Source organism: Chinchilla lanigera, unplaced genomic scaffold (genome assembly GCF_000276665.1).
Source record: "Chinchilla lanigera isolate Chin_1 unplaced genomic scaffold, ChiLan1.0 scaffold00064, whole genome shotgun sequence".
Taxonomy (NCBI): domain Eukaryota; kingdom Metazoa; phylum Chordata; class Mammalia; order Rodentia; family Chinchillidae; genus Chinchilla; species Chinchilla lanigera.
The window spans coordinates 13399343-13411356 of NW_004955465.1; the positions used below are offsets into that span (position 1 = coordinate 13399343).

The following is a 12014-nucleotide window of genomic DNA, read 5'->3' on the forward strand; positions in this document are numbered from 1 at the left end:
CCGCTGTCCCGGGGCGGGGCAGCCCCGCGCGGATCCACTGCGCCGGGGAGGGCGCGGAGCCGACCCAGCCCGGGCGACGCGGGTTGACGGGGACGCGAAAAGCAGAACTAATTCTCTGAGCAGACGGGGGCGCCTTCAGACGCGAAGCCCACAGCCAGGCGAACGTCTCCATGCTGAGGTTGGAGGAAGCGGGACAGCCGGGTGGAGATGTGACTGCCAGAGGCTGAGCCCACGGGGAAGCTGAGGCAGGCGTCCGCCCAGTCTCCTGGCTCCCTGCGACGACCGCGCCCCGGCACCGGGCAGCACTGGCCCGGGGCCCGCGCCCTGGACCTGCCGTCCAGGCGGGCAGAGGACTCCCTCGCGGCAGCTCTAACCGAAAGGAGGGGACTCGGGACGAGGGCGCGCTCTCCCGGTGACCTTACGGGAAAGGTCGTAGTTTCAGCTTCCGTGGCCGGCTTCCAGCGTGAGGAGCTTCGGCCCTGTTTTCCGTGGCAGGATGTGCGCAGGAGCGACTCCGCCCGAGCGGGGCTGCGCCCGGCCCTCGCCCCAGGCTTGCACTTGTTGCGCTTCCAGGACTCCGGGGCCTGGACTCCGCACCCGCCGGGACTCAGTTCCCCGCCCCAACCCCTGGCGCTGCCCCGAAACCCCCGGGCCCCACCCCGCCGACAGTAGCCAATCGGGATAGACTGTGAGCCTTGGAGCCAGCCAGTGGGGAGAAGGTCAGCTCCCCGCGTTAGGCTACCTAACGCGCCCCTGCCAAAGCGATGTGCTTGCTGCCTTGCCAACTTGCCTTGTGGAGATTTGTTGGTATCTAAGTGCTTTATTTCTGCACGGATAAATTGAGTCTGGGGCTTACTGCTAGCAAAAATCCTTCGGTTCATATTTTCAGACGGCCAACAATAGATACCAGTATCGATAGAAATATGTGTGTAAACAAGCTGATCTGCGTACACTGTTGCAGTTCCGGTTGCTTCTGTGAGCTAGAAACGGATGGTCACTGTGATGCATCGCTGGTCACTATGAGGCATATTGCAGGAACCAATCAAAGACAGCCGAGTACTCTGCCTCTGTGCTTCCCCTTCCTACCCCATTAAAACCTCCCTTCTTGAGCCTTCAGGCCCGACATTTTGGAAAGATCCCAGTCAGTGCCCGTCAGCATAAATCTGCCTCCAAAGCTTGGGCGCTGTTCCCACGTTTCTGATGCTGTTGCAATCCTTGAGCCCACACTAAGATGAGCAACTGACTGAATACATAAGCCTTCCTTATAGAATTCTCGCAAATGTAACAGTAGTGAGAGAAAGACAGTTATCTGTAAACATTATTATAATCATTGCTACAGGCGAATCTATTGGACACTAAACTTCTAAGAAACTTAAAGGACAAACTGAGCTCTTGTGTATCCGCAAGATATCCTCCCCTCAATGTATGAGTTACTGTGATGATTTTAATTCAAGGCCACAGATGCTCAGACACTCCCAGGAGGCAGAGCATGATTCCCTCTCCTCCTGACTGGCTGCACTTGCTGACCCATTTCCCATGAACAGAGAATGGAAAGGGGAAAACAGTGACGTCAGAGTAGGGAAACCCAGCACAGCTCTTGCTAACTAGTGATCAAGGTTAACATCACCCGAAACAAACCGTGGTGATGGAGGGGAGGGGAGAGTGGCCGTCCTCTGCCTCCTTAGGTTCTTCAACTGTGCTAAAAATCAAATTGACAGAAGACAGAAAATCAGGAGAAAATCCATTTTAATTACTGCCGTGCACACAGGAGACCCATGGAACCAAGAGAAAACACACGAGCTTCACTGGCTTTCAGTGACTGGCTGCTGTCACCGTCTTAGAGGTCACCTGGCCACACAGCTACATAACAGTGACGTTGCCTGAGCTGTTCATCAGGAATTTGGAAGCCACTTTGTCTATCTCAAGCTGGGTGGACCCACTGCCCCCTTACCTGGGCCGCACCAGGGTCCAGTGTGTGACCTTCTGAATCAGAGGCCAAAGGCCCATCTCAGAGCATGCTAATGATGTCTTCTAAACATCGGCCCATGGACAGACATGAAACACCATGATGCACACACAGACCAGCAACTTCATTGCTCCCTACTTTCAATCACCTTTGCGCACACCACGGACACCCCGCTTCTTTGCTCTACAAATATCCCCAAATCCTATGCTCAGAGAGGTAAATGTGAGACTCGGAGTCCCACCTGGTGAGTAGAGACACCTGGTGAGTGACCTCTTGTGCAAACCTCCTTTCGGTGATTGGCACACGGCACAGCAGGCGGAATGGTCCCCTGGTGGCAGAAGATGGAGCAGATGGCTGACTACATCAGCATCCTGAGCTAAGGAGAGGGGTGGTGGCCGGGGTTTCTGAGCAGTGGCGGAGGGCTGTGAGAGGATGAGGGCAGGAAATGCAGGCTGATGCAGTTCAGCTTGCTGTGCAGACAAGAGTCTCAGGCGATAAAAGTCTGGGGCAGCCTCTTCCTGCTGAGATATTTTTGCTGCTGTGAATTTCCTTTCCTTTATAAAGGGTACTTTTTGAGACCTACTCTGGCTCTCAAAAATAAACCAAAGAAACATATTTAGAGGTGGCGTATTCCAGTCTCTACAGCCACATTTAGGGTTGGTACATCCTACACCCCAGGAATGTCGTGTAGGCCGTGATATAATGTGGTAAGAAGGGCATAGGATATAATGTGGTAAGAAGGGCATAGGATATAATGTGGTAAGAAGGGCATGTGGTCTTTCTCCCAAAATGCATAACCTCAGCCTAATTATGGGGAAATATACACACCCATATTGAGGGATAGTCAACGACATTCTTGACTTCAGTGAAAGCAAGGAAAGAAAGATAAAGAAATGTCAAGAAAGACTCTAACTCAGACCAAAGGAGTTAATAGCAGCATGATCTCTAAATGTAATATGGTACCATAATTTGGATTTTAGAGCAGCAATAGGAAATTTGTGGGGAAACCCTAAAAAAGTCTGTAGTTTAGTTAATAATATAACAACATTAGTTGCTCAGTTTTGACAAACGTACCGCATGTATGTAAAGTGTGAGAGCTGTACACCTGCATGAAGGGTGACAGCAAAGTTTCTCACACTCAGCCATGTCATTCTTGGGCCGAATACGTCCCTGTTGCTGGGCTGGCTGGGCATGGTAGAATGTGGAGCAGGACGCTCGCTTCTGTCAATAATATGAGACCCTGACTGTGATGCTATCTTGAAAATTAGAAAATTCAACCTCTAAGAGAATAGTGTTTCCCAGGAGTGGAGCCTAAGTAAAAACTTCACTGTGTTCAACTATGTTGGTGTCAGTCACCTGTTGAAAATTACTGACACTTTCTCCAGGATTACAAGCAGTTGCACACAGGACAACAAATTGTCCATTTTTCCAGGAGTAAATGGCTTCCTGGGACAGGACTTTCAGTGCTGAACTCAGGGACCTAGGGCAACCTGGAAGGAGTGGTCACACCAGCTGCACATAAATGTGTCCACGTATTTGAGGGGTTCTTCTGGTCCTTTGAAGCCTCTCCATGAACTGTCAAGAATACTATGGACTTATAGTTAAGAAATGCGGAGTTGAGGTAAGCCTTTTCCTCTTTAGTGAGGAAGACTAAAAGAGTGACAGATAATAACCACTGCACCACTGAAAACCAAAGCTGGAATTAGATGACCAGTTTGATGCTGGTTGAAGCCCACACATATGGGTACAGTAGCTCTGTCCCCAGTGCAGTCATAGCTGAGGCCCCATGAAAGGTGAGGAAACAGCTCTGAAGAAAGAAAGAAAAATCACATCACCATGACAGAGGGAGCTTCCAAGAATTGTGAACTCTCATTTTTTAAACATTTTTTCTTAAAATTTTCTTCATGCTCAACCATTGCCAATATTCTCATATTTTGGCCCAAATTCTCGTAAGAAACCAAATTAGCCTGTAAGTGTATCCCTAGAGAAAAAGATATTTCTCTCGTAGATTGCTGAACAATCTGACTGGATAATTTTCATGTTCCAGGATATGTGTGTGTGTGTACACAAGCATGCACACATGTGCCAGCACACATGTGTATGTGAAGATTGATGTAAAGAGTCAAAGATATAACAGATGCTTGAAAAGTATATAAACTGCTCCACACAGAACACACACAGTTTTAACACACAGAAAAAGGATGGCTTCGTGGAAAGGGACTGGAGCGCAGAGGCTGGCAGCCAAGATTCACGTTACGGAGCTCCCCCTTACGAAGTGCGTCAGTCTGAGCCTCGGTTCTCACACCCCCACTACCGGGAAGAGTAGCATTTGAGTCACTGTTAAAGCAGATGCTGTTACTGGGCACAGTATGCAAGAGATCGTGCTGACCTATTAAATCCCTGAGCTTTCCCGCATTTCCTGCGGGCCGGATGTCAATATCTTCCCGATGCTCACTCTGCAAATACGAACAAGGCTGCGCTCTTGAACTTACCAGAAGGTATCACCGTCAAGTTTTCAGGAAACAAAAGCGTAGTCTTTCCTTAATGGCTCATTGACTGTGTTAACCAGCTATTCATCACGGCAACAAAATACCTGAGACAATCAGCCCATGAAGAGGGAGGGTTTTTAAGAATTATTATTATTATTAATTATTGTTATTGTTTTGTCTTTTTGAGGGTCTGGCTCTGCAGTTCAGGCTGGTCTTGCACTCAGTTTGTAGCCCAGGCTGGCCTTGAACTCACAGCAAGCCTCCTGCCTCAGCCTCCCTAATGCTGCAGTTGCAGGCAGGGGCCACCACCCCGGCAAGGTTTATTTTGGCACACTGCCTCAGAAGTCTCAGACGGTGGTCGCTTCGCCCCACTCCCTTTGGCGTGTGGCAAGGCACAGCATCGTGGCAGGGGCTGTGGCTGCTCACCTCTTGGTGGCTGGGAAACAAAAACAGGGACAGGAAGGGACAGGGCCCCCATACCCCCTGTAAGGCCAGTCCTTAGTGACCTAACTTCCTGCAATCAGACCCCCCGCCCCGAGGTATCGCCATCTCCCAATGCTGCCACAGGCTGTCACCAACATTTAGCCCCTGACCTTTGGGGACAGCTATCCACACACCACCGACCGGCACGTGGTGGTTCCAGCAGCCTAGGAGGCCTGCAGGACGGAGAACCACGAACTTGGAAGGTGCCACCCACAACTGCAAGGGACCTGTGTCGTGACTGCCACCTAGCGGACCATCGTGGTAACGTCATCAGTTATGGCTGAACAGCAAATTTTAAGAGACGTTAGAAGTAGGGAAAGCAAGATACGTCTAAGAATGCATGAAATTTAGGGTAACCTGGAGGCCGAGGAAACAACATCCTTGACTTACTTGCAACTCTCCATATCCTCCTGCTTTTGGTGGAGGAGGGGTACCGGGAACTGAATTCAGGACCTTGCAATTGCCGGCAGGTGCTGCACTGCTGAGCTGTATTCCAGGCCTCAGCTACAATTTCCGCGTACGACCCCTTCTCACACTTCCCCTCCCCCACTCCTCCCGTAGGCAGGGGCCCCAACACAGCCCAAGTGAACGCAGAAGACTGCACCAGAGTGGTGTCATCACCAGCACTGTTCCCTGAAATAAAGATTTTCAGATATTTGTGCTTTTTTCTGAACTCCAGGGAAGTGTTAGAAGTCATAATAGTGTTTGTTGTGTAGCACAGAAAATATTTCACAATAACTTTACAAATAAAACCTTTTTGATTTTGTTTATGTTTTCTGAGACAGGGTCTTGCTCTGTAGTTCAGGCTGGCCTTAAACCCACCTTGGAGTAGCCCAGGTTGGCTTTGAACCCACAAAAATCCTCCTGCCTCAAACTCCCAAGCCCTAGGACCATTGGTGTGTGCCCCCACCCATAGCTGTCTTATTGCAGAATTCAAGAGATCAGAGAGACCAGTGGGAAAATGGGAGAGTTTTATTTGGTTTTAGGAAATACCCACCTAGCAGACTTGTGTCCAAAATGGCTGAGCATCAAAGGAGAAGCTCCTGTTTTTACATATTTTGCCAAAGGGGTTGGTGCTCAGGAGGGAACTTGTGGGCGGGCAGAAGGACAACAAAGGAAGCTTGTCACACTGTGACAGGTTTGTATCTTGGTGGTTCTACGCCAGCATAACAGGGTGTTATGGGAACAGGAAGTTATAAAATTTTACTTATAGGGACAAAAGTTACTGCTTTTACCTTATTAAAACAAAGGACAATAGCTGTAGAGAGGGGGAAATTTGGGAAACCTGACTTTTTCTCTTTAAGTCCTGCTTCAGTCTAAAATCTTCATATTTATACATGCAGTTAACTTTTAATTTTTAAGCTTCTTTACCCTAAAAGACATTTAGTATTCTTTCATTTTATGAACTAACTCATTAATGGCTCAGTGGTATAACTCCTTCTCTTGATTTTTGGATAAGCAACAGACAATATTTCCCTTTTAATTAGATCTGAATATTTTTACTTAAAATAGAGAATGGGAGAGACAGAGACAGAGGAAAGGAAAAGGGAAAGTGAAAGAAAGAAATAATGACTATTATTTCACCATGTGCCAGCTAGCACGCAGGCCCTCTGTATTCCTGAGATCTGTATCTGGGAATTCAGCTACCTTCAAATGAAAAATACTTTTTAAAAACAGTGCCTAAAGTACGACTTTTCTCTCGTCATTTTCTCCTAACAGCAGAGTGTAGCATCTGTCTGCGTCACATGCGCGCTATGCTGGGTGTCACAAGCCATCCCAACATGACCTAGCACACATGGGGGTGGTGTCTCGGTCGTGTGCAGACACCACAAAGTTCACTGATAGACACGAGCACCTGCGACTTCTCACACGCACTGAGGTCCTGCAACAAACACCCACCCCGGCCCACGGAGGGACCAATGTACTAAGGAGGTAACAACACAATTATGTGCCTTCAAAAAAAATTAAAACTCCATCTATAAATTTCTTAAAACTTAGGTCTGAAAAAACTCATAAAGAAGAATTTATATAGGAATAAAACACAGAAATATCTACAATGACTATACTCAGCAAATGGATAGCACAACATGCGCACTGTGATCTTTTATAAGGACCAGGAAAACAGGGGTTGAACGCCACGCCCACGCCCGCACAGCACGTGGCACTTCTTTGTATCTGGTTCCCCTCATCCACGAGGGTGCCTCTTCATGAGGTTCTTTTAAAAACAGGGTTTATGTGCTGGGGATTTAGCTCAGCGGCAAAGTGCCTTCCTGGCAAGCGCAAGGTCGTGAGTTCAGTTCCTGGTACTGGAGAAAAACCAAAAAAAAAAAAAAAAAATTATTAAAAAAACAGGTGTTATGTTATATTCCATAATACAGGAAACGGTCATATGCTAATTTTCAACCAGAACAATTGTGAAGTGAATTGCTCCCATCATACAACTTTATCTTTCCTAGTTTTACAAAATTATTTACAGTATTTATTAAGAGTTATTAACACATCTAGGCATTAAATAATGTATTCTAAACTTGTCAGCAAGTATATCTGATAGCAAAATATTTACAGAATTTTGTTTGGAATCCCTCTAAAATTTAATAGTATGCAATGTGTTGAATCAATTGTTCATTTGAGAAAATGTAAAATACCTCAATTCCCATCACTGTGGTTTCTCTGCTGACTTTTCTAATAATTCATTAAGAGGCACTGCCATTAAGATAACGTCAAACTGTCTCTGGAAATTTGGTATAATATTTGCTCAGACTTTTAAGATAAAAATCCATGTTCTAATATAAGGATGCACTCTCTAATGAATGTTCTCTCATATTTCAAAAAACTTGTTTAGTGGTTTGCCCATTTTCTCTTTAATTATAAGTCCTTTTAACAGAAAAAAAAAGGGAATAAGAACTCACTGCAACACCTTCATTTTAACTGTTCATACAGCAAGATTTCTGTTGTTATTTGTGCGCACTGCTTTTGTTGTTGTGTTTGGTAGTACTGAGAATCAGAATCCAGAAGCACCCTACCACTGAGCTTCATGCCAGCCCTTTGCAAATTTTTTTAACTTTTAACACAGGGTCTTGCTAAATTGCCCAGGTGGAACTTGAACTTGTGACCTTCCTGTCTCAGCCTCCCACAGTGCTGGGATTACATGCATGGCCCACCATGGCAACACGGCAGTTCTTAAGGTCTGGTCCCAGATACATTAGCATACCTGAGAATTTGTGAGGATGCAAAGTCTGAGTCCCCACCCAGGCCCACTGGAACCTTAGGAACTCAGAGGAGGAGTGATCTCCAGCAATCTGGATTTTAAGAGCCCTCCAGGTGACCTTGATGCACGTCAAATATTTAAGATTCACCATGCTGTGTTAGAATCACAGTAAGGCAGAAGTACTTGTAGCCTGATGTGGTGGTGCACGGCTGTAATCCCAGCACTCAGAGGCTGAACAGAGGGATCATCAGGAGTTGGAGGAAAGCGTGGGCTATATAGTGAGTTCAAACCCAGTGTGAACTATACAGTGAGACCCTGTCTCAAAAACAAAAACAAAACACAACACAGCAAAACAAAACAAAACAAACCCCAGAAGTTGTTACAATGAGGTTTCACAAGGAAAAAAATCTAATTGTATTATTTAGCTACTGCATTTTCTACTTTTAATGATACATTTGATGGAAGAAAAATTAAGACAATAAGGATAGTACAGAAGCAGTTAATTATAGTGCAACAAGTCACAAGACCAGAGAAATAAGCATCTTACAATTTGCAAATATTTTCTTTAGTACTTTGATGGGTTCTGAAAGAATGTGTGGATGAGCATAAATTACAACCTGTGCTGCCCCCAGAGAACCAATATGGAGTTAGTAAACTTCTCTTCTTGCACAAGAAAAGTGCACTAACAAGCAGTAGATTATCATTTTCTGAACTGCTATTGGTTAGGATTTGAACTACACATGCTTTAGGTGTTAAGGGCAAAAGTATGTATAGTAGAGAAAATCATAAAAATGCCAAAAGTAAGTTACCTGGTGCAAGTGTAAATGTAGCTACAGTTTTATTTGGTAGATGGAATAGAACAGGAATTCAGTTTAGGAGAAATGAAAATCACAGAAACAAGAGAATAGCAAATATAAGTAAAATGTGGGGAAATCATTGTGGGTTTTAGTATTGTGCCAATACGGACATAGTATTAAATTGTAAGCAAGAGCTATTATCCTTATCTTTGTAATTAAGAAGAGGGAAGCCATGGACAGTTTCACAGACTTCTTTTAGACTTATAAATGTCTGAGAAAATCTTGGGGTTTGAGAGGAAGAGCGTGGGTGTGGGTGTTTGGATGAATGTGAATGTTGGGAATTTTATTTCTGGGGAAAGGGCTCCTACGCTTTGATTCTAACCTCAAAGAGATCTAAGACTTGTTCCCAAATATGTAAACCAGCCATCCTGAAACTTAGACTTTAAGGTTAAACAATTTGGTTAAAGGTTAAACATTACAGAGCAGGCCTTAGAACTCGTGCAATGAGTGCACTTACGTAGTGGAGAATAAGTGGCTCCCTATCCATGACACATTTGTAGGAAATCACCATAATCATTCTTTCTGAAAGTAGTGAGGGTAAAGCAACTTAGAATTAAATTAGGCCACGTAAACTTCTGTCTTTGGCAAGGCCTAGCATTTGGATAGTCCTTGTTTTTTAATTATGAAGACCCTCGTAATCAGCCTCCGGAAAGCTCCTTTCACCTCTTTGTTCCTCAGCGTGTAGATGAGGGGGTTCAGCATGGGTGTGATGATCCCATAGAAAAGCGACACCATCTTTCCCCGGTCTTTGGAGGCGGGAGATGGAGGCTGCAGGTACATGTAGATGGCGGTGCCGTAGAACAGCGTCACCACTATTAGGTGGGAGCCGCATGTCCCGAAGGCCTTGCGCCGACCTTCTGCTGACTGCATCCTCAACACTGCATGGACAATGAAAGCATATGAGATAAGGATTAGGGTCACGGGTATCAGAAGGAAGAGCACACTGATGAAAAAGAGCTCAGCTTCATTGGCTGTGGTGTCCACACAGGACAACTTGAGCAGGGCGGGGACCTCACAGAAGAAGTGGTCCACCTCCCTGTGACCACACAGAGGCATCCGCAGGGTCCAGGCGGACTGCAGCACTGAGTTGCTGAAGCCGCTGAGCCAGGAGGCAGCCGCCAGCTGCAGGCACAGCCTCTGGTGCATGATGACCGAGTAGTGCAGAGGCCGGCAGATGGCCACGAACCTGTCGAAGGACATGACGCCCAGGAGGAGACACTCGGTGGAGCCCAAGGCCAGGAAGATGAAGAGCTGGGCCACGCAGCCGCCATAGCTGATCACCTTCCGGGAGCTGCAGATGTTCACCAGCATCTGGGGCACAGTGCTGGTGGTGTAGCAGAGGTCCAGCAGCGAGAGGTTGGTGAGGAAGAAGTACATGGGGGTGTGGAGCTTGGCATCCAGACGCGACACCAGGATGATGGCCACGTTGCCGAAGATGGTGAGGACATAGGAAACCAGGAACACCGCGAAGAGCGGCAGCGCCAGCCATGGCCGGTCTGAAAAGCCCAACAGAACAAACTCCTGGGGGGTGCTCTCATTTACCCAATTCATAGTAGAGCATTCAACTTTTGGTTCCCTGAAATACAGAGCAGAGAAACAGTAAGTTAAATACGTATTTGTTAACATTTGCTAGTGATTTGCATAAACTTAGAAAGTGTCCCTGTTACTGCTGTGAAAAATGCACATTAGTGAAAATTTATCTAAGTGTTTCAAAAGTATTCCTACAGCCAGGCCTGTTGACCCATGCCTGTGATCCCAGCTCCTTGGGAGACTAAGGCAGGAGGGCCTGGGCAGCTTAGTAAGACCCTGACTTAAAATAAAGATGGAGATGTAGCTCAGTAGTAGAGCAGTCCTGGATTATTACTGAAAAAAAAAAAAGTGTTTATAGCAGTTTCTTACCAAAATGATTTTCAAAAGTCTTAAAGCATGTACATCTGTTTCTTCATTCACAGGATGTGCTATCTTTGATATTTTCTTTTGAAAACGCACTGTTCTCACTTCTTGCCTGCGCACCGACTGCTGGGCAGGCGCAGACAATGTTCCTGCTGTTTCCCTTCATTCTGATCTCTCCTCCGTGCCAAGGAGATGCTCTGGTTTGGGAATTGGTTGACATTATTTAAACCCCACTTCACCTCTTCACAAAATGAATGTAGACAAATATGCTAAGAGATACACTCTAAAGAGACACCTTGTTTTACTGTTAGAAGTGTGGTGATAGTCGAAGGTGTCAGGCCTGGGCGCGAGTACCTACCTTCGCTCCTCGCTACTCCGCCCTGGTAACGCTTTCCATCTTCAGGCCCCTCACCTGCAAATTAGAGACAGTACTGACGACGTGAAGCATCAGTGCACACCCGGGGAAATGGCTCTGGCTGCTGAAACTCAGTTTCCTATTCTCTCTACAACTCCACGTCCATCACCCTCAATAGCAGAAGCCCCAGTGGGCGCCACCTGGTAGGGGTGACCCATGCAGAGCCCAGGCGGTAGAGGAGGACGTGTAGGCACAGGAGGCTGAGATGCTGGGCGGAGCCCACTCACAAGCCCCATTTCCTGGGGTAGTAACACGGCACTGCGCGGGCTGAAAGTGTACCTACCCCAGAAAGGCTCAGTGGGATACTCTGCTCTACCAGTACACAGTATATAGTTTAATGTTTATTTTCTCAGTGTCAGGGGTGGAACCTGGGGCCTCCCACACATTGGGTAAGCAACCCCCCGCTGAGCTGCATCCTAGCTCCAGGGTATTTTTCAGCTACGTACATATTCATCAAACTCTCTGGAATCCTCTCTGGTGCTGCTGTGGCTCATCTGTCAACATCTGCATCAGCGGCTTTCAGTCAGCTCCAGTGCCATTAAAGGCCGCAAAGCAAATGTCTCTGCTGTTGAGCAAAGCTGCACTGCCAGCACCCTAGGATAATATTGTTCTCCTTTTGATCAATAAGCATTCAGCTGGGCAGCAGAACAATACATTTTGGATTTTGAGCATAGCAACTGGGTCAAGGAACCGGGTTAAAGCA

At 46.7% G+C, this 12014-nt stretch overlaps 1 protein-coding gene across 1 annotated transcript; it reads right to left on the reverse strand.

Moving 5' to 3' along the window:
* Window positions 1–8757: 8757 nt before the first annotated feature.
* Window positions 8758–10631, reverse strand: LOC102007872 (olfactory receptor 2B6-like). The gene has a single exon (XM_005398953.2). It carries the CDS (start codon window positions 10627–10629, stop codon window positions 9595–9597), a length of 1035 nt encoding a protein of 344 aa, XP_005399010.2. The 5' UTR covers window positions 10630–10631; the 3' UTR covers window positions 8758–9594.
* Between the last annotated feature and the right edge of the window lie 1383 nt (window positions 10632–12014).

Coding starts and splice junctions, on each gene's coding strand:
- LOC102007872 (XM_005398953.2), bottom strand. CDS start 10,629: ATGTTAACAAATACGTATTTAACTTACTGTTTCTCTGCTCTGTATTTC.